This window comes from Bubalus bubalis, chromosome 5 (assembly GCF_019923935.1).
Source record: "Bubalus bubalis isolate 160015118507 breed Murrah chromosome 5, NDDB_SH_1, whole genome shotgun sequence".
In the NCBI taxonomy this organism is placed as follows: domain Eukaryota; kingdom Metazoa; phylum Chordata; class Mammalia; order Artiodactyla; family Bovidae; genus Bubalus; species Bubalus bubalis.
Window position 1 is genome coordinate 86,752,381 of NC_059161.1, and position 27,784 is coordinate 86,780,164.

The following is a 27,784-nucleotide window of genomic DNA, read 5'->3' on the forward strand; positions in this document are numbered from 1 at the left end:
TGTTCTTTAAGGTCATCCAAATGAACACACCTAAGACATCGAGTACATTAATGCCAAAGGAAGATACTTATCTTCCAGTGATTCAAAGGCAATCGAGTCAGGGAACTTTGGGAATAGAGTCTAGTAAAAATACTATTGCTTTTATTATGGTTTTTGAACTTTAACAAAGGAGGAAGGTGGGATTTCATAAACATATAAATAGAGTGGAAAAACTGAATACTTCCATGAAATGAGATTTTGAGACAATTTGGGGGTGACAAATTATGGACATGAAATGCTAAGGAACACCAAGAAATGTAGTTTGAGTAGGTAATCGAGTTAGGGAAGAAGAGTTAAAATAAGATCTTTTACAGAGTACTGAAAAAGAGAAGGTGATCTTATTTTTTGTTGGCACTGTATTAAGAAACTAGTAAAATGTCTTGAGATGGAGCTACCAAATAATTAGAAGGAAGGGAAAGGCTAGAAGGTCCATGCAGAAAAGTTTGTATGTCCTAGACATTACCTAGCAGAGAGTTATGCCGCTGACTGGAGCAAATAAGAAGATATGTTTTAAGAGTTAGATTGTCCTTCAGGAATAGTCAACTGATGTGTCATCCTTTCTCCTCCCAGCTCCTTTCCCTCATTTGTGATCTATTCGTCTGACATTACGCTTGCACAATGACAGTGAAAAGCTTTTGTTGCTGCTGGAATGGTGGACTTTTCCGTGCTGGTTTGGTATATTGTGTCAAGATGTAGTACCCAACCGTATACACTTTCAGAGTTGGCAGAGAGCATAGTAGAAAAGACAACCAGGGTTAAGGGGCAAACTGAAAGGAAATGATAATGTACCATTTTTCTTTTTTTAGGTCTAGGAATACCTTTATATGAATAGATACTCCTTGCTTCTTCCATCGGAGAAGGCAATGGCACCCCACTCCAGTACTCTTGCCTGGAAAATCCCATGGATGGAGGAGCCTGGTGGGTTACAGTCCATGGGGTCGCTGAGAGTCGGACACGACTGAGCGATTTCACTTTCACTTTTCACTCTTATGCATTGGAGAAGGAAGTGGCAACCCACTCCAGTGTTCTTGCCTTGAGAATCCCAGGGACAGGGGAGCCTGGTGGGCTGCCGTCTATGGGGTCGCACAGAGTCTGACATGACTGAAGTGACTCAGCAGCAGCTTCTTCCATAGAGCAGAAACAGAGGCAACAGTTTTCAGTTATCCTTTAAAAAGAAGTTCTTAACTGCATTTATTACATATTGTATTAATTGTTTATGTAGCTAGAGGAGTTGGCCTTTTTTATGTAAACTTCCAACAAAAGAATCTCCTGAGTCTCTTGAAGGCAGTCATTTTGTGTTCACTGTGTTTTCATATTAAAAGGAAATCAAGAGGAAAAAACTGATATAACTTCAATGAGAATTGAGAATCAAGTGACATAAAGAAAATTAAAGACTTTTAGAAGAATAAAATAGTTGAAAGGGACATGCAGTTTCTCTAGATATAAAGGCAAGATATTTAAAACTCTTAATTCTTCCCCAAATAATTTACAAACTTAATATAATTTCATTTAAAATGAGAACTCAAGATAAAAAAATAATTTAATTATTTGAAGAAAACTCACAAAAACAATTAAAAATGAGTAACAAGAAAGTCTAGAAAAATTTGAGTAGCAGCGTAGGACTGGCTCTATTAAAACATGTTATAAAGTGAAATAGATTTTAGAAACAAGCCAAGAATTTACAAAGCTAACTCATATGCTTAGGAAAGTGAAAGTGTTAGTGGCCCAGTAGTGTCTGACTCTTTATGATCCCATGGACTGTAGCCCGCCAGGCTCCTCTCTCCATATAATTCTCCAGGCAAGAAGACTGGAGTGGGTTGCCATTTCCTACTTCAGGGGATCTTTCTGGCAAAGGGATCAAATCCCGGTCTCCTGCAGTGCAGGTAGGTTCTTTACCATTTGAGCCACCAGGGATGCCCCATATGTCTAGGAACTTAAAGCTGTTAAGTGGATGAGCTGAGATTTTAAGTCAGGCTCATATTATGCTAAAGAATGTGCTTTTTATAATTTACTACACTGTCTTCAATATAGTTCAATTAGTTTAAGCACTGTGGCACTAGAGCAAAAGAGACAAGAAATATATTAAGAAAGAAAAGTAATCTAGAACAGATCCTTTAATCCGTGGAAATACATATCATATGATAAAAGAAGCTCCATAAATCAATGCAAAGTGTTAGCTTGTAAACAATTAAAGCATTTTAAAAAATTAAATCTTCTCCGATGACCAAAAATTACTTCCAGGTAAGTGCACCTGTGCCTAGTTGCTCAGTCGTGTCCAACTCTTTGCAACCCCTGGGCTCTAGCCTGCCTGCTTCAGTACCTAATCTTATTATGCTGAAAATAAAAATAAAAACAAAGTTTTTTTTTACTGGTAGGCGTATTTTGTGAAGGCTTCTTCAAGGGATAGGAATCCAAATTGGCCCTGAAATCTTGATCAGGGTTTGGTTGAAGGAAGGAGAAGTCCTGGTATCGGGAATGCAGGAGGAAAAAAAAAAACAAAACAAAACAGGGAGATAGGGGGAATCCCAAATTTGTCCAAGGAAACAGCCTAATGAAGGAAGTGAATTTATATATTTGCTTGTTGCTCTTCCCTAACCCATCATTTCATAGGCTTGGCATTTGACCAGGAGATCCTGTGTTTAAGAACAGAGAAAGCTACCATTGCACAGTTGGTTTTGATAGGTTTCAAAGGCCCATATATTTCACACCATTAATTTTGTGTGCCCCAGGTTTTAGGTTAAGACTTCATAAAAAACATTAAAAAAAAACCCTCCAGTTTCTTTGGATCTTGGGTAAAATTGCCTATTCCTTTTTGAATATGCACCCAGGGGGTATTGAGTTTGTGCAGAAAGCAAGGACTGAATTAGTGTCAAGCTGAGCCTTGATCACTTTGAGGTGTTTCTTTTGTTGAATGCCAACATTGTCAAAAAAGTGCATTTGCTGTGACAAATGAAAAGAAAACATTTTTCTTGAGAGGAAGATTGTGGAAAGCTTAGTAGCAATAATATGTGCATCTAAAAATGCCTCTGTTACTTGCTTTCACTTTCCTTGAACCTCCGTTCTTTTTTTTCCCACCCTGTCAATTTTTGTAGTTTAGCCTCAGTGGCAATAGAAGAGAATACATATTCTGTAAGAAAGCCAGTAATAGACGTGGCTTCATTGATGTATTTAGAGGCCAGCAAGTCTGTTTGCAGTTCTTTCAAAAGCTGCTTTTGATTTTTTTTTTTTAATAGTATGTTTAACAAGTAGGAGCTAGAATAATGAACGTCAAAGGAATAGACTTTTATCACTGGGCTTGCTCTGAAAATAAAAGTGTCCATTAAATAGTTTTTCTTTGTGTTCATTGCCTACCTTCAGACCTTACAGTGCTGAAAGTACCAGATGTGTAGACACACAGATTGTATGTATGACCCTGCTGCATTTTTCTCTTATGTAATCCTCAGGCAAGAAGAAAACAGGGGAGGTGGGGGCAGAAAGGGAATGCAGTGTTTTCTCTGTGGAGAATGAGGCAGAGGGATACGGTAGAAAGAACACTTGACTGTGAGTTTTTAAGGTTTGCTTTTGTTTCTGCTTTTTAAATCTCTCTGACTTTTGCTAGCCATTTGGCCCTGGGCCAGTTAGTCACCAGTCTGGTTTTCAGGTTGCTCACCTTGAATGTGTCGCATTGATATAATTTTCTCATTTCCCAGCTCATGGCTGATATAAAGCTGTATAATTCTTTGCAGAGAAATATATCCTAAAATGCAGATAAAATTCTACATAGAGTAAAAATGATAACAGATTCATTGAGATTTAGTTGAGAAAAATCTCACAGGGAATATTGTGGAGAATAAATGCCAAGTATGGGAGTTTTATGTTTGTTTTCTTTATAGCTCCTATTAGGGTATTTGTTCATTTATTAGCTCTAGTTGTATGTACTTAGCCCTGTGTTCTTATCTTCTGAGGTTACAAGTGTAGACTTGCTTTTTTCCCTCCTTGGGTAACACAAGTATAGATTCCGTTTTTTTGTGTGTTCCTTTGATGTTGGCCTTAATATTTGTGAAGAAGGTAGTTTTATATAACCAGAGCATGCAGCTAATTATTTTTTACTTCTAGAATTGCAGTCCATTTTAATTTGAGTCTTTTATCAATAGAAGATTCGTCCGTATCTTTAATATAAAAATATTTTTGCTCTGCAAGTAGATTTTCTGATTTATCTAAAATAGTATTAATTTGATGCCTTTGATGTTGCTTTGAAAGCAATGTTTTAAATAGCAACTATTGTAATTCAATACTGAGTTACCATGGTAATAAAGAATATTCACTTGATTTAAACTTTATACTCTGTATCTTTCTAGTTAGTTTGAATGTACTTCTGAATTTCCCCTTTAATTCTCATTTTTTTAAGTAATTTGTTTCTTCTAAGATTAGTGTGCATATTTCTTTTCCTAAGAAAATAAAACACCAAATTTTAACAAACCATTAATTTCTTTGAATCCCTAGGAGAACAGCTTTTTTCTTGCCCTCATTAAGTAATTTTGTAATTATATTCTAAATTCTTTTTCAAGCAGATAGGGAGAGGAAAACTTTTTCTTACTCCCCTTCTAGATTCTTTGGCTGGCTGAATATTTAAATTAACATAAGCCAGATTAATGAGAAAGAATTTTTTTATTTTATATGTATGAAAGAAAGAATGAAACTCAGCTCCTAAAGAGATGAAGCTCCCTGGCAGTTAGGAATTGAGGTTTATAGTCCATGCTGAGCTAAAGAGAAGTGTAGCATCAAAAGGGGAGGAAGAAAATTCACAGGAAGATGGGAAGAACAAATGTTTGGTAAATAAATGATTTCCATGCCATGCAGATGACTGTCATATATAAGAGGTTATCTCTGGTAATACCTCTCTTCCTGGTAAGGCCCCTTATCTAAATTCTTTTATGTAGTTAAGGGGGAGGTGAAAAGCGCTTCCTGAGTCTGTTCATCCTTGATTCTTCTCCTTTGAAATAATCCACATGCCTAAGTGGCACATTCTGGGTTGGCCTGCCCTGAGCCCCATTGTGGCTGTAATTGCCTTGCAGTTCTTTTGTTGTCCTGGCATTTCTTTGTGAAAAAACAAGGCTGCCCTTGAGAAGTAGAATCTGTTTTTTTTTTTTTTTTCCCTGTGTTTGTGACAAATAATTGGTACTTAATGGAAGTTTATTGAGTGAGTGAATAAATGAATAAAGGATGCTTTAACTGATTATATGTAAGACAGAAAAAATGCTAGCAAAATTATTCACTCCATCTAATATAAATAAGAAGGACTTCTTTCTGGCTTATTTCACTTTTTTTTTATATCAGTAATTTATTTTTTTATTTTTTTTCTGTTTTGATATATTATCTTTTTTTTTTAACTTTACAATATTGTATTGGTTTTGCCATATATCACCTCCCTGCCTCTTTTGCTTTTTATTCCCAGTGTATCTGGGCAAAGTTGGTGGTTCGGTTCTTCTAGACCATTAGAGTACACATTTGTCACTCACTTGTTTGCAGTGTACATCTCTTTTGATAATATATATATCTTCCTTACTAGACCTTTAGTATATTGAGGATCTAACGTGGTGCCTGATATTTATTACATGATAATAAATATTTGCTGAAAAAATAATTTTAGATATGCAAATTTTGCTTGTGTATTTAAATAGCCCTTCTTAAATATTCAGTTCAGTTCAGATCAGTCGCTCAGTCATGTCCGACTCTGCGACCCCATGAATTGCAGCACACCAGGCCTCCCTGTCCATCACCAACTCCCAGAGTTCACTCAAACTCAGGTCCATCGAATCGGTGATGCCATCCAACCATCTCATCCTTTGTCGTCCCCTTCTCCTCCTGCCCCCAATCCCTCCCAGCATCAGAGTCTTTTCCAATGAGTCAACTCTTTGCATGAGGTGGCCAAAGTATTGGAGTTTCAGCTTTAGCATCATTCCTTCCAAAGAAATCCCAGGGCTGATCTCCTTTAGAATGGACTGGTTGGATCTCCTTGCAGTCCAAGGGACTCTCAAGAGTCTTCTCCAACACAAAAGCATCGATTCTTCAGCGCTCAGCCTTCTTCACAGTCCAACTCTCACATCCATACATGACCACAGGAAAAACCATAGCCTTGACTAGACGGAGCTTTATTGGCAAAGTAATGTCTCTGCTTTTGAATATGCTATCTAGGTTGGTCATAACTTTCCTTCCAAGGAGTAAGCATCTTTTAATTTCATGGTTGCAGTCACCATCTGCAGTGATTTTTCAGCCCCAAAAAATAAAGTCTGACACTGTTTCCACTGTTTCCCCATCTATTTCACATGAAGTGATGGGACTAGATGCCATGATCTTCGTTTTCTGAATGTTGAGCTTTAAGCCAACTTTTTCACTCTCCTCTTTCACCTTTATCAAGAGGCTTTTTAGTTCCTCTTCACTTTCTGCCATAAGGGTGGGTGTCATCTGCATATCTGAGGTTATTGATATTTCTCCCGGCAATCTTCATTCCAGCGTGTGCTTCCTCCAGCCCAGCGTTTCTCATGATGTACTCTGCATATAAGTTAAATAAGCCGGGTGACAATATACAGCCTTGACGTACTCCTTTCCCTATTTGTAACCAGTCTGTTGTTCCATGTCCAGTTCTAACTGTTGCTTCCTGACCTGCATATAGGTTTCTCAAGAGGCAGGTCAGTTGGTCTGGTATTCCCATCTCTTTCAGAATTTTCCACAGTTTATTGTGATCCACACAGTCAAAGGCTTTGGCATAGTCAATAAAGCAGAAGTAGATGTTTTTCTGGAACTCTCTTGCTTTTTCCATGATCCAGCGGATGTTGGCAATTTGATCTCTGGTTCCTCTGCCTTTTCTTAAATACTGTGGGAAAATTAACTTGTATCTTCTCTTTTAAGAAGCAGGTGTATGTGTGTGTGTGTGCATGCATCTGTGCTGCTTCTGCGTCAGTGTTACATCTTCCTCAGGAGGTAGAGGAGTGGAGAGTGTTACAAAAGCTGTAACGCAGGGAGTGTGAATGACAAATACCCTTGAAGGTATGTATATGTGATAGTATACACATCTATCTTTAAAAAAATATTATTCATATATAAATTCTCTTTAAAATATAAACCGGATATAGATAAAATAAAAGTTAATACCTTTTTCAACTTCCATCTCAAATCGTTAGCCATATTTATCCTTGATTCTTTGGTATATATGCTTCTAGACTTCCTAGGTATGTTATAAATGAAGTTATCCAACACCTTGGAGAGACTGGAAAACTGGAGAGAACATACTATATGTTGACTATCAACTCCTTAATGACATTCCATGAGGGATTATTTTACTGCAGCTTTGAGAAATACACTGGTGATAGGCGTTCTATAACCCTTGATAGTGTCTGTGGTGACAGTTTGCAGGCCAAGAATGCCAAGCAAGAGAGGCTGTCATTAAAGTGTGCTCTTGAACTTGGTGGAGATGGTGAGGTCCCAGAGAGGCAGGAGTTAGGAGACAGCAGTTAACTGATGGAGTCAGGATGGGTGTGGTTACCGTTACGGGCAGCTTGTCTGGAACCATGGTCAGAGCGGACTCACCTTTGGAGCTGACTAACTGACCGTGGTACTCTTAGGACTCAAATAGACGGGCAGCCTAGAAAGTCGCACTCGGTTTGTATGAATGAAAACTCAAGGATTTGCAAACAAAGGTATAACCCGAGTCATCTCAGGAGGGAGTCGCAACCCTTCATCCATTTCCTAGATCTCACTCGGTTCACAGATTCTGAACCCCTTGATAAAGTGATGGTCAAGTTCCTTTGAGGAAAAAAAACAGCCTTCTACATGTCAAAAATTAAACTGTAAAATGATCCTCTTACCCCATAACCATTTGACAGGGTGACTGTGCATGGGTGAAAGAGAAATATTCAACTTTGGGGGAACTAAACGTTAACTCTAAGGTGATCCCATTTTCTGAGGAACCAAAAACCTTCCTACAGTAAACCAGTAAGTTCTTATAGGAAGTTAATGGGGTTTTGGCTTTAGTCTCTGTTGCCATAGGCCAGCGGGTCTTTGAATCCATGCTAATTTCAGAATGCGTGAATTAAATAAATATACTTAGCCACTGCCAGAATCTTCTTATCCATATATTAACAATATTTCCCCCCTTTTTTGTGTTATTTTTTCTTAATTTGCTCTTGGTGTTTTGTACTTGTAAGTAAAAAATGAACATTTCTCCTGTCTTATTGTTAGTCTTAAATTTACCTCTTCATTCATGCCATTGTTTCTTCTTTAACAGGTAGACCCCATTCTTATTGTATTTGCATAAAAATTGTTAAAGTGTGTGTGCTTGAAGACCTCACCCTGAGTCCGAACCTCATGAACCAGAACAAGGACTTGACCAGCTTACTTCTCTCTGTATAATTTCCTTTCTAAAGAGAAGGATGTCTTTGGGAACTATTCCTGGATTTTTGTGATGTAGTAAAGGGGGTGAGTAAAAAATGACTAGACAAGTGAGAGAGAAGAATTTTCATGGGGGGGGATTGAGTTTCATTTTTAAAACACAAGCAAAAGGAAGAAGAAGCAACAGGGAGTTGAGTGTAGAAAAGGAAAGATAGGAGAGGCTGGGGGAAGTGAAACAAGTACCTAGTCTTCCTAATAGGAGAATGCAAGCTAGGGACTCTTGGGAGATAAACTTTGCCTTACAATAGAGAACACTTTCTAACACCATACACAAAAATAAACTCAAAATGGATTAAAGATCTAAACGTAAGACCAGAAACTATAAAACTCCTAGAGGAGAACATAGGCAAGACACTCTCTGACATACATCACAGCAGGATCCTCTATGACCCACCTCCCAGAATATTGGAAATAAAAGCAAAAATAAACAAATTTTTACAATTTTTATTGTAATAATACAAATTATTACAAAATAAACAAAAAAACCTAATTAACCTTAAAAACTTCTGCACATCAAAGGAAACTATTAGCAAGGTGAAAAGACAGCCTTCAGAATGGGAGAAGATAATAGCAAATGAAGCAACTGACAAACAACTAATCTCGAGAATATACAAGCAACTCCTACAGCTCAACTCCAGAAAAATAAATGACCCAATCAAAAAATGGGCCAAAGAACTAAATAGACATTTCTCCAAAGAAGACATACAGATGGCTAACAAACACATGAAAAGATGCTCAACATCCCTCATTATCAGAGAAATGCAAATCAAAACCACTATGAGGTACCATTTCACACCAGTCAGAATGGCTGCGATCCAAAAGTCTACAAGTAATAAATGCTGGAGAGGGTGTGGAGAAAAGGGAACCCTCTTACACTGTTGGTGGGAATGCAAACTAGTACAGCCACTATGGAGAACAGTGTGGAGATTCCTTAAAAAACTGGAAATAGACACGCCTTATGATCCAGCAATCCCACTGCTGGACATACACACTGAGGAAACCAGAAGGGAAAGAGACACGTGTACCCCAATGTTCATCGCAGCACTGTTTATAATAGCCAGGACATGGAAGCAACCTAGATGTCCATCAGCAGATGAATGGATAAGAAAGCGGTGGTACATATACACAATGGAGTATTACTCAGCCATTAAAAAGAATACATTTGAATCAGTTCTAATGAGGTGGTTGAAACTGGAGCCTATTATACAGAGTGAAGTAAGCCAGAAAGAAAAACACCAATACAGTATACTAACGCATATATATGGAATTTAGAAAGATGGTAACAATAACCCTGTGTACGAGACAGCAAAAGAGACACTGATGTATAGAACAGTCTTATGGACTCTGTGGGAGAGGGAGAGGGTGGGAAGATTTGGGAGAATGGCATTGAAACATGTAAAATATGTATGAAACGAGTTGCCAGTCCAGGTTCGATGCATGATACTGGATGCTTAGGGCTGGTGCACTGGGACGACCCAGAGGGATGGTATGGGGAGGGAGGAGGGAGGAGGGTTCAGGATGAGGAACACATGTGTACCTGTGGCGGATTCATTTTGATATTTGGCAAAACTAATACAATTATGTAAAGTTTAAAAATAAAATAAAATTAAAATAAAATAAAATTAAAAAATTAAAAAAAAAATAGAGAATGAGATAGACAGTGGAAGAATGTACGATGTTTGGGGACACTCAGAATGCACCTTCTCAGTCTTCTTCACCTCATGGATTCATGGTTAGTTTTTGAGCAATTCTGTAAAACTAGAATAGCCTTATTGTCTGTTGATGAATAGCTTGACACAGTGCACAAAGACCAGACCACCTGGATCCCAGTTATTATAAAGCCACTTTTTCTTCTTGACACTGATCACCTACTGTATTTTCTACATATTTCTGTGTTAAATTATCATTGGACATAAAATAATAAATAACTTCAGAATTAGATGTTGATTCATCCAGAAACTTGAGTATTTTCATATGTTCAGTGAAATCATTATGGCTTTCAGGATGGATGGTAAAAAAAAAAACATTTTGTTCTAGTTACATGTTCATCGCCAACTTTCTTGAAAAAGACAAATTTAATATATACTTTTAAATTAATCATTATCTTTTCTTAGCTTATTACTGTTGAAATGAAGATCACCAGGGAAGTCCCTGAACACTCTTATAAAGGACAAAACCACTCTATAAGAGTGTTCAGGGACTTCCCTGGTGATCCAGTGCTTAAGACTTCATCTTCCAGTGCAGGGGTTGTGGGTTCAATCCCTGGTCAGGGAGCCGACCTAACCTAGCACATGCCTCATGGCCAAAAGATGAATATAAAACAGAAGCAATATTGTAACAATTTCAATAAAGCCTTAAAAACCGGTCCATATGAAAAAAATCTTTAAAAAAAGTGTTCCGGCTACTCTCTATATTAGAGTGTTTAATTTCTATTTCCTATACCTTTTTCATATCATTCTAATTATTTTCTTCATTACCCACTGGCACGTGAACGCTTGATGGTTATGTGCATCTTAGGGACTACAGCATGGGGCATGGTGCAACTGGCTAGTATACCATGTGACCTGATAGACTTGTTTATTTCTTGTTTATTTCTTATTATTTCTTATTATTCTTGTTTATTTCTCCCACCATCAGATTACTTGGTATTACTTGTCACAGGATATGTGTGTTTGAGGGCATATCTGATGGCATTTCTTCTTAACAGTGAGCACCTGTATTGCAATGAAGTTTACATTAGTTTCATTACCTCTGGAAAGGAAATGACTTACTTTGACGTAACTGTGCATACATCCATCTCACCCAGTAGTAGCCAAGAGCATGGCAGAGGCTCTAAGTACAAGGGACTTCCTTGGTGGCTCAGAAGTAAACAATCCACCTGCAATGCAGGAAATGCAGGAGATGCTGGTTCCATCCCTGGGTCAGGGAGATACCCCAGAGAAAGGAATGGCAACCCACTCCAGTATTCTTGCTTGGAGAATTCCATGGACAGAGCAGCCTGGAGGGCTACCATCCCTGGAGTTGGAAAGAGTCAGACACAGCTGAGCAATTAACACTGTGTACAGCGTGGAAGACTGTCAAGCCCATCTGGTGTGGGTTGGGTTCACCAGGAACAGACTCGGAGGAGTAATGTGAAGTAACATGCTTATTAGGGATCAACACCTGTGAAAGGAAGAAGACGGGTGGGATTGGGTGGAGAAAGAAACCAAACACCATGTAGTCTCTACAAACTCTCAGCCAGAGTGGTGGGAAGCTCTGCAGTGAATACTACCCATCAGAGTTGCCTGTATACAGCTCAGCCACCCCAGCCTTCTTCAGTCCCTGGCTCCGAGCTGTTTTGTAAAAAGCATTTCCTTTGTACCTGGAGCTGACTCGGATGTAACTGATAGCTGGTGGCTACCAGCTGACTCTGTGTTTTTCTTTTTTTTTTCCCTTTTTTTTTTTTTTTTTGTTTTTTGTTTTTTGCAGTGATAGGGAGAAGACTTTTTCTTTTTTCCCCCCTCATTCCAGGGATATATTTGCATACTGTTTTGTTGTCATGCAAAATTTTATCACATTTGTTCCTCTTTGCACGTTGGGGAGGATTGCAGATTGCTTATTTTCCACCAAAAGGAAAATGAAGAATTTGAGTCACAGTAAGTGTACAAAAAAATTGAAATCAGAATTGGAAAGATTATTTTTTCTCATCTTTGTTTACGAGTAAATATGTACATTGTCTCACGATTGGTCGTCCAGGGAACCCAAATTACTGTAGCTGTGTGCAGCATGTCATCCAAGCCTGGTCTCCTCAGAATTCCTTTATTGATTGAATGAGAGAAAGAAAGAGTGGGTGAAAGTCTACGAAAGCTTTGTTAATTAAGATATGTCCCCCACTGGTAGAAAATCATGGTCAGACATTATCACATCATTAGTCAGCTCATCAAAATACCACTTTGCAGAAAATCCTCCAGTTCTTTCCAGTGGCTTTAATGAAATTGTTCTAAGAAGCCCTGTGAAGGAACTAAGCTCTAGTTTTTGGATAATTGCCATTTTCTTAAGAAATAGACTTTGGGCCTACTGAGAAAGCAGCTCAGCTGGTATGATATTTTGCTCCAAGGGAAGAAGTATTATTTTAAAATTTTTGCTATTTAAGCAAGGCAACATCAGTTTATTTTTGTCTTTCCCTTAGCATTAGATAAATGATGGAATACTAATTGAACAGTTGAAATCTAGGAGACTAAAGAAGCATCAGTGTAAGCATTAGAAACAATTTTTCATATACTTGGACTTTTCTGAGGACAACTATCATTTTTTATTCTCATAAAGAAAAATTGTCACCATACTTTTATGGGAAAAAGTTAATTATTCACATTTAGAATTTGTACATATAGTGATAAAAACAAGTTTTAAAAAGATAATTTTCAGGTACTGTGTATATTTTCTATTTGTGTGTATGTGAATTTTTTTGACCTAATTACTCAAGGATCTGCATGTTCACTTGGTATCCCTTACATTTATGATACTCAGATTAAAGGATGCGTCAGATATAGGAATATTAACTATAGACTTCATAATTTGCGTAGCTTTATAAATGATCTCTTATATGTTGTTTATCTAGGGTGGTGGGTTTTTTTTTTTCATTCTATTAATATAATGTCATCTCCCGACATGTACTTCCAGATTTTTAATCAAATGGGCTTTGTGCTCACGTAAACAAGGATAATCTATAGCTGTATTATATTATGCTTGTTTTGTATTAATTATGTTTTTTCTTTGCATTTAAATCAGCTGGGGAATCACTCAGTAAACTTTAACTTATATTAATTTTTAGCACCCAAGAATATGTCATACTTAATATTGTTGTTTGATTGAACAATTCTTCACTTGATGTGTAAAGTTCATGTCTGCTGTTGGGTTTTGGTTTTATTTTTCAAGACCTATTTTGGAAAAGGCATAATTGGAGGGCAAAAAACACTGCAAATCATTCATTAAGTGGGATGCTACATACATTGGGTAGTAGTCTGAAAAGCAAGGGTCATGTCATCAGAAAAACTTAGTAGTCATTTCATTGAAATAAACACTGCTTTTGTTGATAAAGATGACAGCATATCAGTTAATGATAGAATTTGATTTTAAAAACTATAAACTCAAAGAGTAAGTATACCTGCAGGAGAAAAATAAAGTATGCTTTCTTGGATCTGTGGTCTATAGGGTTACAGCCGCCTCTGTTTGAATTTTCTTAGCTCCTCCCCAAGTGTATTATAAGAATTGTCAGAGCAATGGAAACAAAATGCAGAGTAGAAGCCATATCCGAGTCCATATATTTTAATAAATACGAAGATATAATCCACATCCTGCTTCTCAGGCATACTTGGTAACCACTGCTCATGATGTTTACAAATGTTTATTCATTGCTCACAAATGTTTACCATCTTGTTATTCAGTAGCCTAGAAACATTGACTGTCATCAAGTCGATTTTAAGCACTTCGTTGAAATTACTCACCTTCAGTTAGTGATGGATTTACTGTAGTGTGGAGTATCAGCTTTGTACTCTGTCTTAGCCTGATGATGTGACTCTGTCAAGGCTAGAGGACAGGTCCCCTGGCTTTTTATGGTTGATCGATGATGACCAATGGAGCTCTTCTAAAAAACATTATGATTAACATGAACAAACAATTTCATGTGTCCAGTAAAAATGGAAATTGGAAATAGCCTTCCAACTAATATATTTCCAGCAACTTAATATATATTAAGTAATGTTCTGTATCCTGGTAGTACAATACCCATCTTCTAGGAGGGGGATGATCAGTCAGTCACCTCAGTCGCTCACTCGTGTCTGACTCTTTGCGACCCCATGGACTGCAGCACGCTAGGCTTCCCTGTCCATCACCAGCTCCCGGAGCTTGTTCAAACTCATGTCTATCGAGTCGGTGACGCAATCCAACCATTTCTTTCTTTGACATCCCCTTCTCCTCCTGCCTTCAATCTTTCCCAGCATCAGAGTCTTTTCAAATGAGTCAGTTCTTCTCATCAGGTGGCCAAAGCATTGGAGTTTCAGCTTTAGCATGCGTCCTTCCAATGAATATTCACGACTGATTCCCTTTATGATTGACTGGTTTGATTTCCTTGCAGACCAAGGGACTCTCAAGAGTCTTCTCCAACACCACAGTTCAAAAGCATCAATTCTTAGGCACTCAGCTTTCTTTATGGTCCAACTCTCACATCCATACATGACTACTGGAAAAATCATAGCTTTGACTAGACGAACATTTGTTGACAAAGAAATGTCTCTGCTTTTAAATATGCTGTCTAGGTTGGTCATAGCTTTTCTTCCAGAGGAAGTGTCTTTTAATTTCAAGGGTGGATAAACAAATATACATACTAATAAAAATGTAATGTGATAGATTCCATGAGCATGTAAGCACAGAGTGTCCTATGAGTACCCAGGAGGGCCATCTATTCCAGATTTGGCAGAAAGAGAGAAAGAAAGAGGAGGGGTCAAGGAAGCCTTCCCTAGGGATGACTCTAGAGATAATGACCATCTAATCCTAGAAATGTGGGATCAGTATTGGAGTGATAGATTACTCTATCAATACAGATAGCTTTTTGTTGTAACTGTTTAAGGTGGAACTGAGGAATCTTCTTATCTCTGCACTCTTTTATTTCCTTCTCTTTTCTGTTTCCTGTCTCACTTTCTCTCTACTTGTCTCATTCTCTTCCTCTTTCTTTTCCTCCCTTTCTCCCTCTTTCCTTTATTATGAATTCATGAGCACAAAACTATATTAATCACATTCTTGGTTCATGACTCAATGTCATCATTGGATAATTCCTGGCTCTCATTCATTCAATCACTGATTTATGATGCTATAACAAATACATATGGCATTATTAACAATTGCATACACTTAACTTTTTGCTTTCTCTTATTTCTTCCCCTTACTCCTCCTAAAATGTAATCATTATCCCAAATTGTATATATTATACGTTTTTGCCCAGATTTGCCAGGTTTGCTGTGTTGGGTAACATACCCAAACAACACATTGTTTAGTTATTTTAACTCAAAAAAATAATATTCTTCTATGTGTAATTAAAAAGCCTCTTGATGAAAGTGAAAGAGGAGATGAAAAAGTTGGCTTAAAGCTCAACATTCAGAAAACGAAGATCATGGCATCTGGTCCCATCACTTCATGGGACATAGATGGGGAAACAGTGAAAACAGTGTCAGACTTTATTTTTGGGGGTTCCAAAATCACTGCAGATGGTGACTGCAGCCATGAAATTAAAAGATGCTTACTCTTTGGAAGGAAAGTTATGACCAACCTAGATAGCATTTTCAAAAGCAGAGACATTACTTTGCCAACAAAGGTTCGTCTAGTCAAGGCTATGGTTTTTCCTGTGGTCATGTATGGATGTGAGAGTTGGACTGTGAAGAAGGCTGAGCGCCGAAGAATTGATGCTGTTGAACTATGGTGTTGGAGAAGACTCTTGAGAGTTCCTTGGGCTGTAAGGAGATCCAACCAGTCTATCCTAAAGGAGATCAGTCCTGGGTGTTCTTTGAAGGACTGATGCTAAAGCTGAAACTCCAATACTTTGGCCACCTCATGCAAAGAGTTGACTCATTGGAAAAAGACTCTGATGCTGGGAGGGATTGGGGGCAGGAGGAGAAGGGGACGACAGAGCATGAGATGGCTGGATGGCATCACCGACTCGATGGACCTGAGTTTGGGTGAACTCCGGGAGTTGGTGATGGACAGGGAGGCCTGGTGTGCTGCAATTCATGGGGTCGCAAAGAGTCAGACACGACTGAGTGACTGAACTGAACTGAACTGATGTGTAATGTGTAATCTGCTTATATTAGTTTTCACTCAAGATCCTACTAATATGATTTACTGTGTTTTTATTTGTAACTGAATTCATTGTCTTACTTCAAAGAATATTCCATTGTGTGAATATTCTACAAACTGTCCTTTCTCCTGTTCGTAGACAATTGAGTTGTTTCCATTTATGGTGTTCTGAACAGAGCTACCAAGAATGTTCTTTTTCTTGCTGTCTGAGACATATTTGAAAGCTTCTGCAGAATATATACCAGGCTAATAGGTTATGCAAAATTTAAGCTTAAAAGATAATACCAATTTGTTTTCCAAAACTATTGCATCAACTTGCATTTCTACCCAAAATATATAAGAGTTTATGTTGCTACAGTCCTAACATTTGGTCCATGAGATTAATTCCTATCAGTTGAATGCCACATAATGTGAATGCTGTCTTACAGTATGTGGTTTAATTCTCATATCCCAGGTTACTAATGAATTTGTACATCTCTTTGTGTATTTATTGGTCATATGTTTCCTCTAACCTTTCAATTATAAAATTTTAGTATTAGTTTATACTAATGAATACTTGCTATATTTATATGCATAGTTGTTATGTCATTAAAGTGAAATAAAGACCTATTTTAGTACATAAAATGGTAAGTAAATTTCTAGTACAAGAAATGAAATCAGAATGGCAAATTTAAAGAATAGGAAGTAATTTTATTTTGAAATTATTTTATGATTTTTTTCATAACTTGTTTATTTTTCTTTTGACAGAACGATTTCGAGACTTACTACTTCCTCCATCTAGTCAAGACTCTGAGATTCTGCCCTTCATTCAATCTAGAAATTATCCCAAGTAAGCAATAAAAGCTCCCTAGATACCATGAAGGGAATGGGTATAATGATGGTCAAGCTTTAGGAGGGCAAAAACAAAATGTTTCCTTTTTTAGGATTTCTGAAAAAGCCTGAATAACCTAACCTAACTAACTAGGGCATTCTCCAGCACTGTAATGTCTCAGGTTCTTCACAGGTGGGTCAGAGAACAAAGCTTGCTGCACATGTATCCCGGCTGTGGTTGGGAGCTGTTGCCAAGTGCAAGCCACAAGGTATCTGCATCAGTGTCTGGTTGTGTTTCTTTTTGCTTGATGCTGTATCAACAGAGTCAGATAGTTTGTGAATGATCCCTCATCTGATTTCTGCATCAACAGAGTCAAGTACTTTGTGGATAGTCCCTCATCAGTTTCCTGTTTTCTATCCATGAATGTAATGATTTATTTATATTTAATAAGTGGTTTTTATTTTGGGGGGCTCCAAAATCACTGCAGATGGTGACTGCAGCCATGAAATTAAAAGACGCTTACTCCTTGGAAGAAAATTTATGACCAACTAGATAGCATATTGAAAAGCAGAGACAATACCTTGTCAATAAAGGTCCATCTAGTCAAGGCTATGGTATTTCCAGTGGTCATGTATGGATGTGAGAGTTGGGCAGTGAAGAAAGCTGAGTGCTGAAGAATTAATGCTTCTGAACTGTGCTGTTGGAGAAGACTCTTGAGAGTCCCTTGGTCTGCAAGGAGATCCAACCAGTCCATTCTAAAGGAGATCAGCCCTGGGTGTTCTTTGGAATGAATGATGCTAAAGCTGAAACTCCAATACTTTGGCCACCTCATGCGAAGAGCTGACTAACTGGTAAAGACTCTGATGCTGGGAGGGATTGGGGGCAGGAGGAGAAGGGGACGACAGAGGATGAGATGGCTGGATGGCATCACCATCTCGATGGGCATGAGTTTGAGTGAACTCCGGGAGTTGGTGATGGACAGGGAGGCCTGGTGTGCTGTGGTTCATGGGATCACAAAGAGTTGGACACGACTGAGCGACTGAACTGAACTGAACTGAAGTGTTTTTTAAAATGAAACATGCTAGATATGATTTTAAAAATTTTTATATATTCTTTGCCATCTTCGTAATTCTTTCTTAAATGGGCCAGACTTTCTTAATGTGCCTAATCTTCCCAGAGAATAAAGAAGTACCAGGTTTTTATTTTGTATTCTCCCTAAAAGCTGATGTGTGCTGGCATCTTGATCCTTCCTGCAGAAGCTTGAAGTACCTTCTACTTTTTGAACAATCTGACTGTCTTTATTAGCTAGTATGCAATAGGCTAAGAATCAATAAACTATTATCTGAACTAAAAAAAAAAAAAGTCACCATGTTAAAGAATTAGAGCTTGGTTTACACATATTTAATCAAAAGTCGGACACGACTGAGCAACTTCACTTTCACTTTTCACTTTCATGCATTGGAGAAGGAAATGGCAACCCACTCCAGTGTTCTTGCCTTGAGAATCCCAGGGAAGCGGCAGCCTGGTTGGCTGCCGTCTATGGGGTCGCACAGAGTTGGACACGACTGAAGTGACTTAGCAGCAGCAACAGCAGCATAATGATGCTAAGTGATTCATTCTTTGATCAGCTTAGCAGTTTATTCAAGAATTTACTGAACTTTACCTTTAGGATAATTTTTCCCCATTTGCTTAGATATGATAATATTTACCTAATTCTGATCACAAAATAAATGTAGAATCTGAATTATGGCTTCATTGTTTCAGATATTAATTCAGGTTTAATCTCTAGGAATAGTCTTCCAGTCTCCTCCCAGTGCACACAGGGACATACATGTGCCTGGACAAACCTTGCATGGGCACGTGGCTCTTCATGTTCATGTTGGCAGGGAGCATGGAGGTACCCGAGGAGGTCCATGCACGTCCATCCGTATTTTTGCCCACAGCTACCATTTGCGAAGACCAGTGATGCTTGTTTTGCTGCCTCTTAGGCTTACTGTCTGCCTGATGCCATTGTTTAAAGAGGGGGCTCACAGTGTGTTCTCAGCTGGTAATCTGACTGCAGCTGTTTCCGTAGGTGTCCTCAGCTGTATCATTTTACATGCGTCTTGCTTGTTCTTAGATTACTTCTCTGACAGTGATGTGATCCAGTGTACTGTTTAACAGACATCATGAGACAGTCCTTTATCAGTGTCTAACCCTTGGAGTAGATATTCTTTTTGGTATCTGTAGATTAAAAGAATAAAAATCATCCATTGATGCCACACACACCATATTATGGCATTTAAGCATGTAGACTCAAACAGAGTGCTTTACCTGCTGACTTGGTGGCCTGGGTGACCTGATCCTCTGTGCCTCAGTTCCACCTGTGTGAAAGGAGGAACATAAACATATGTACCATTCAAGCATGGTACAAAGATCAAATGAAGTAATGAAAAAATATTTTGAACTGAGCTTGACACATAGTAAATACTGCATTTTAGCTGCAGTTGTTTAAAATTGCATATAAAATTAGCTAGATTTATATGTTTTCAAATACTGTAGGAAATAGATTGTTCATTTGTCTTGCAGGATAGCTTTGATGTCAAGATGCTTTCATCAACCCAGCCTTGTTAATATTTAGAGAAGTACAATTTGTTCAGGATTTCTAAATTACTGCTAGATGCTGATGTGAGGTACTGCTTCAGTTCAGTTCAGTAGTTCAGACATGTCTGACTCTTTGTGACCCAATGGACTGCAGCATGCCAGGCTTCCTGTCCATCACCAACTCTCGGGTCCTACAAACTCATGTCCAACGAGTCGGTGATTGCAACCAACCATCTTATCCTCTGTCATCCCCTTCTCTTCCCACCTTCAATCTTTCCCAACGTCAGGGTCTTTTCCAATGAGTCACTTCTTTGCATCAGGTGGCCAAATTATTGGAGTTTCAGCTTCAACATCAGTCCTTCCAATGAATATTCAGGACTGATTTCCTTTAGGATGGACTGGTTGGATATCTTTGCAGTCCAAGGGACTCTCAAGAGTCTTCTCCAACACCACAGTTCAAAAGCATCAGTTCTTCAGTGCTCAGCTTTTTTTATAGTCCAACTAGTGGAAAAACCATAGGTTTGACTAAACTACCTTTGTCAGCAAAATAATGTCTCTGCTTTTTAATATGCTGTCTAGTTTGGTCATAGCTTTTCTTCCAAGGAGCAAGCATCTTTCAGTCTCATGGCTGCAGTCACCATCTGCAGTGATTTTGAAGCCCCCCCAAAAAAGTCTCTCACTGTTTCCATTGTTTCCCCATCTATTTGCCATGAAGTGATGGGACCGGATGCCATGATCTAAGTTTTCTGAAAGTTGAGTTTAAGCCAACGTTTTCACTCTCCTCTTTCACTTTCATCAAGAGGCTGTTTAGTTCTTCTTTGCTATCTTCCATAAGGATGGTGTCATCTGCATATCTGAGGTTATTGATATTTCTCCCAGCAGTCTTGATCCAGCTTGTGCTTCATCCAGCCCAGAGCTTCTCATGATGGTTTCTGCATATAAGTTAAATAAGCAGGGTGACAATATACAGCTCTGACGTACTCCTTTCCAGATTTGGAACCAGTCTGCTCTTCCATGTCCAGTTTTAACTGTTGCTTCTTGACCTGCATACACATTTCTCAGGAGGCAGGTCAGGTGGTCTGTATTCCCATCTCTTTCAGAATTTTCCACAGTTTGTTGTGATCCACACAGTCAAAGGCTTTGGAGTAGTTAATAAAGCAGAAATAGGTATTTTTCTGGAACTCTCTTGCTTTTTCTATGGTCTAATGGATGTTGGCAATTTGATCTCTGGTTCCTCTGCCTTTTCTAGAACCAGCTAGAACATCTAGCTGGTTTCACGGTTCATGTATTGTTGAAGCCTGGCTTGGAGAATTTTGAGCATTACTTTACTAGCATGTGAGATGAGTGCAATTGTGCGGTAGTTTGAGCATTCTTTGGCATTGCCTTTCTTTGGGATTGGAATGAAAACTGACCTTTTCCAGTCCTGTGGCCACTGCTGATTCTTCCCAGATTTGCGGGCATATTGAGTGCAGCACTTTCACAGCATCATCTTTTAGGATTTGAAATAGCTCCACTGGAATTCCATCATCTCCACTAGCTTTGTGAAGTAGCCATCATAGTAACAAAAGAGTCCAAAATGCAGTACTTGGATGCAATCTCAAAAATGACAGAATGATCTCTGTTCATTTCCAAGGCAAACCATTCAATATCACAGTGAAAGTGAAAGTGAAATTCGCTCACTTGTGTCCAACTCTTTGCGACCCCATGGACTATACAGCCCCTGAAATTCTCTAGGCCACAATACTGGGGTGGTAGCATTTCCCTTCTCCGGGGGATCTTCCCAACAATATCACAGTAATCCAAGTCTATGCCCTGACAGTAATGCTGAAGAAGCTGAAGTTGAACGGTTCTATGAAGACCTACAAGACCTTCTGGAATTAACACCCCGAAAAGATGTCCTTTTCATTGTAGGGGACTGGAATGCAAAAGTAGGAAGTCAAGAGATACCTGGAGTAACAGGCAAATTTGTCCTTGGAATACAAAACAAAGCAGGTCAAAGGCTAACAGAGTTTTGCCAAGAGAACACACTGGTCATAGCAAACACTCCCTTTTCAACAACACAAGAGAAGACTCTTCACATGGACATCACCAGATGGTCAATACTGAAATCAGATTGATTATATTATTTGCAGCCAAAGATGGAGAAGCTTTATACAGTCAGCAAAAAGAAGACCAGGAGCTCAGTGTGGCTCAGATCATGAATTCCTTATTGCCAATTTCAGACTTAAATTGAAGAAAGTAGGGAAAACCAGTAGACCATTCAGGTATAACCTAAATCAAATCCCTTCCTATTATACCTTGGAAGTGACAAATAGATTTAAGGGATTAGATCTGATAGACAGAGTGCCTGAAGAACTATGGATGGAGGTTTGTGACATTGTACAGGAGTCAGGGATCAAGACCATCCCTAAGAAAATGAAATACAAAAAGGCAAAATGGTTGTCTGAGGAGGTCTTACAAATAGCTGAGGAAAGATGAGAAACAAAAGGCAAAGGAGAAAAGGAAAGATATATCCATTTGAATGCAGAGTTCCAAAGAATAACAAGGAGAGATAAGAAAGCCTTCCTCAGTGATCAGTGCAAAGAAATAGAGGAAAACAATAGAATGGGAAAGACTAGAGATCTCTTCAAGAAAATTAGAGATCCCAAGGGAACATTTCATACAAAGATGGGCACAATAAAGGACAGAAATGGTATGGACCTAATAAAAGCAGAAGATATTAAGAAGAGGTGGCGAGAATACACAGAAGAACTATACAAAAAAAATCTTCATGACCCAGATAACCACAATGGTGTGATTATTCACCTAGAGCCAGACATCCTGGAATGCAAAGTCAAGTGGGCTTTAGGAAGCATCTCTACAAACAAAGCTAGTGGAGGTGATGGAATTCCAGTTGAGATACTGCTTAGCTGACCACTTAACATCTTTATGAGTTTCTTTTTTCTGAACTATCAATAAAAACCTGATAATAAGAGGTTTCTGCGCCTGAATAATAATCATATAAAAATTTGTATTAAATACAATTCATTTATTTTAAGTTACAGAATATTAAGCATTTTCATCTTCCCATAGGTGATTAGATTTAATGTCTCCTTTGGCCGAATCCTAGCAAGTGCTGGAGGACACAGAAGGAACAATATGATTAAGTTTGTGCTGTCCTAGGGTGTGTAGAGTTGGTCCAGACAAGGGCATAGGAACGAAAACTCTGGACATGTGAACAATACCCATGTAAAGGAGGTTGGGGTGTGGACTTCCCTAGTGGTCCAGTGGTTAAGAATTCACCTTCCAACGCAGGGGTGCAGGTTTGATCCCTGGTTGGGGAACTAAGATCCTACATGCTTCGTGGCCAAAAAACCTAACTGTAAAGCAGAAGCAAAATTGAAAGAAATTTAATAAAGACTTTTTTAAAAGTATGAAGAATGTTGGGGTAGAAGATGAGAAAGTTGTGGTAAGAGCCAGTTAGTAAATACAAGTGGGCAGGGAATCTGTGTATGTCTAGGCCTAATTTAAACTAATTTTGCATTATTCTTGTTTTTTTTTTAATTTTATTTTATTTTTAAACTTTACATAATTGTATTAGTTTTGCCAAATATTCTTGGTTTTTAATACTGTCATTTGTTCTCTCGTTTATGCTCACTCTCAAATATACTCTCATTATTCATTATTAAAGATAACTAAAATCAAGGAGTTTGTAATTTTGTGTCAAAGAAAAATTTCTCGAATGCTGAAAGTTTAATCAAACCATTAGTATTTCTTGCTTTTATTCCCAGTGCAGTATACCTATTTACAGTATGATTTTTTTGATTCTTTTACTGACTCATTGCATATAGACTCCATTAGTGAGAGATACGTTTTAAGAGCTAAAATATGGGTTAAGAAGTGACCTGCTTGCCTTATATTATGTGGAGTCACAGAGAGATATTTACAGAGGATAATGTAGCTGACTACTTTGAGTGAGACTCACTTTGCATTGGTTAATATAGACTGATAAAGGCACTGTGTAGTTTGGATTGGGGGCATGGGTCTCTAGTGAGTATAGTGTCCCTGTAATTTAAACATCTTATCAAGAGACACCTAATGGATAATAAAACATGGAAAAGGGTGTCCTTTATTTAAGAGAAAAAAAATCATGGAGAGAACTAACTAGTTCTTGAAATGTCTGTGTACATGTGTTTTCTAAGGGAAAGTCACTTAAAAAAAACACACACATTACCTACAATGATGCTGGAGACCATTGTTCTAAAATATAACAATGCTAAGTGATCACGTTCTTAGGTTCATGAACTCGAATTTGACTCATTGCCAAAGCTAGACACATCCATTCTCTTCAGAATGTCAGAGAAGACATTGCACCATGAAAATTCTGAGTAGGATAAATGTGTCAGACATACATGAGTGACAAGAAGGAAATGAATGCATACTTAATACAAAATAAATGTTAATTTATAGCTTCGAGGAAAGAACTGAAGATAATGAAGCTTAAGTTTGGTTGCTCATTTCTTAGCTGGCATCACTGTTATTAACTTTAAGGATCTAGGTTTATAATATATTTAGAATAGAGGATAGCTATAAATATTCTTATCCTTGCAAATGCAGCTGGGCATGTAGAATGGTTGAGGACATTAGGCAGAATTTTATTCGTAAATGACCTGCAGCCATTTTGACAATTAGGCTAGCAAAACATATTTCAATGGCTCTGAAACTTTAATCATAATATATATAAAAATATGGTGAAAAAATAGGAATTAAATGTTGCATATCTCTATTTGGTTCTCATAAATATCAAATCCTCTGGATTGTTTAATGTCATAAGTGCTTAGAGAGGGGAATATTATTTATGACAAAATTCAAAGCTCTTTCTTTTTGGCATGGTTTGCCACCAAAGGACAACTTTGATTATTTGGACAATGAAAGCAATCTCCTAACCCAATGTCATTTCCAATGGGCTGCTTATAAATGGCTTAAAATGGTGATATTGAGTAATATAGCTAAATTGCAGAGCTTCAGATGACCTTTCTGGATGTCATCTATTCTCCAAGTTGCCTTCCTTTTTCTTCCCAAAGGAAGTTTTGAGTTCCTCTTCTTCCAGAGACCCTTTCTCCCTCTTGAGTAATTTTTGTTCAGTCTGCACATGTAATATTTTTGTCACCTGAACTAAGTTATGCTCATTCATAATAAAAATAACAACTTTTAATGCTTTCTACTTGCCAAGATTGTGTTATGAGTTTTATATCCATTATTTCATTTAATCTTTACCATCCCCCTATGAGGTAAGTAGGATCATTTCCCCAATTATACAGAGTTTACAGCTTAAGGGACTAAAACTTATAGGGGTTAAGTGATTTACCCAAAGTCACACAGTAAAGCTGGACCTCAAACCCAGGTCTGCCTGCCCCCCAAATTATAACTAGTTGTGTTATACTGCCTCTCATTTATTCAACAGTTCATGTCTCCATTCTTCAAATATTTATTGAAAAATTACATGCATCAGAAGCACTCAGAATTACTGAAAACACAAAAGTGATTAGGACATAGTAAATAGTTTTGAGGAATCTGGAGTCCAGTGGGAGAAAAGCAGAATCAGAGTTTAGTGGAGAAATTAATGATAGCAATATGATAAGTCCTATAAATGATAGAGAAGTACACAAAATTCAATGAGAGAAGATAAAGTACTTTCCTGTCTAGATAATTCATGTAAAGTTTAATTTTCCCTTTGAGTGAAATCTCAAGAAGTGCTATGGAAACCAGATGAAGAGGCTTTTTGGCTTGAACAAAGAACATAACAGCATATGGAACCATGAAAGTGGGTGGTTCATTGAGAGATGATATTTCAAATTCAGTAGGGAGGTGATAAAGGATCAGTGGTGTCATATAGTAATGGAGAAAAGCCGATAGATGTCTGAGAATTGAGCAGGCATAGTCAGCAGACTGGGATACAAAGAAGAGGTGGGAAGAAGATGGAAAGAGTGAGGGAGGTGAGGGAAGAAGGACTTCAGGGAAGGAATTCAAGCTTTTTCTCTTGCACCACGTCCTGTCTTACTGTCCCTTTGACTAATGACAAATGCCAGGTCTCTCTGAGCATGACTTTTCCCCTCTCCTTCTCATACAATACTGTCACTTTAGGAAAAACTCTGTTTCTCCTTTACTCTCACACACAATCCTTCTGACACCAGATGTGTGTGACTTTTTCCCACACCAACCAGTTCTTCCGTACCAGCCTGGTGCCTGGCAATTCAATTCATTTCTGATACTAACCAGAGTTGGTTGCAGAGCCCGCAGATTAATGGCTCAGTCCAGTAAGATTACTCACCCCCATTTCAAATGCCAGTCACAAGTAATAAATCCCCAGGTTACTCACATCTTCTGCCCAAATTAGCTGTAAATCAGGGTTCCCATGACCCCCTCTTTGGGGATCCTTTGCTCACAGAACTCAGGGAAAGATATATGGATTTATTGTGCAATAAAGGATATGAAAAAGCAGGTGAGAAAGCCAGATGGAGATACGCAGCGAGTGAGTGAGGTCTGGGAGCGCCCTGAGTATAGAGATTCTGCTCCCATAGAGTTGGGATGCATGCCCCGTTGGCATGGAGATGTATTCACCAAGCTGGGCACTCTGTAAGGCCCTTTTTGTGGAGATGTTGTCACAGAGGCATGATCAGCTAGTAACTTCACTCCCAGCTCCTCTCCACTCTCCAGAGAATAGCAGGGTGGAGCTGAAAGTTTTAAGTTTCTAATCCTGGCCTGGTGTTTCTGGTGACCAGCCACATCCTGGAGCCTACGAAGAGTTGTCTCCTTAGAACCAGAGACATTCCTAGAAGCAGGAAATAGAGCCAGGACACAGGAACTCTGTGTCAGATGCACCTATCATTGAGGAAATTACATCGGTCTTAGGAGCCCTGTGTCAGGAATTAGGCGAGGTTTTGGATAAAAGATTCTCCTGGTACCCAGAAGTACAAGAGGTTTAGGAGCTCTGTGTCAGGAACTCGAGTTAGATGGGTAGATGCTTATTAATATATAGATAGATTTATATGAAGATATTGATACAGATACTTAAGTACTTCCTTCTAATGTTGCTTTGAGGACTGCACAGCACTTAGTATAATTCTACTTTGTAAAACTTTGATCCATAAAATGACATAAAATACCTGACCTTTTGCAAATGTGAATTCCCATCACTATCCTCATTCCCAGCTCTATTCTTGCCTTGCCTTGCTAAGTCACTTCAGTCGTGTCCGACTCTGTGCGACCCCAGAGACGGCAGCCCACCAGGCTCCCCCGTCCCTGGGATTCTCCAGGCAAGAGTACTGGAGTGGGGTGCCATCGCCTTCTCCGCAGCTCTATTCTACCTTTTCCCAAATCTATGCCTCACCTCAGGGCAGAGGGAAGAGGTTCTACCCCATGGTCTGCTTTATTGTCTTCATTCCAGTCTAGATCCTGCCAGAACTGACATGCTTTGCCCAACAATGTTGGTTCTGGGTGATGAGAACTGTTTATAGAGTGATTAAAAAGGAAGACCACATCACATCTATTCATAATATTCTTCATAATATCCATAATGTTAAAGGATTATTGTCTTTCATTTTCTCATCTTTAAACTTAGTTTTTTTCTTTTATATAGAAAAAGTTTTTTCTTTTATATACAACACCTGGCTGGCAGAGGATGTAAAAAAAAAAAACAAAAAAGTGATATTCTAGCTAGAATGTTCAGTTCAGTTCAGTTGCTCAGTCGTGTCCCACTCAGCAGCCCCATGAATTGCAGCACACCAGGCCTCCCTCTCCATCACCAACTCCTGGAGTTTACTCAAACTCATGTCCATGGAGTCGGTGATGCCATCCAGCCATCTCATCCTCTGTTGTCCCCTTCTCCTCCTGCCCCCAATCCCTCCCAGCATCAGGGTCTTTTCCAATGAGTCAACTCTTCACATGAGGTGGCCAAAGTATTGGAGTTTCAGCTTTAGCATCAGTCCTTCCAATGAACACCCAGGACTGATCTCCTTTAGAATGGATTGGTTGGATCTCCTTGCAGTCCAAGGGACTCTCAAGAGTCTTCTCCAGCACCACAGTTCAAAACCATCAAGTCTTCAGTGCTCAGCTTTCTTC

At 38.5% G+C, this 27,784-nt stretch overlaps 1 protein-coding gene across 5 annotated transcripts in view; it reads left to right on the forward strand.

Moving 5' to 3' along the window:
- The window catches only part of NOX4 (NADPH oxidase 4), a 185,948-nt gene that overhangs the window by 114,029 nt on the left and 44,135 nt on the right, over positions 1–27,784 (forward strand). For all 5 annotated transcript variants that reach the window (XM_044943413.1, XM_044943414.1, XM_006075176.4 and 2 more), the window contains one exon: positions 17,038–17,119. In XM_044943413.1, coding sequence (XP_044799348.1) covers positions 17,038–17,119 — 82 coding nt within the window. The remainder of the gene's footprint in view (positions 1–17,037; positions 17,120–27,784) is intronic.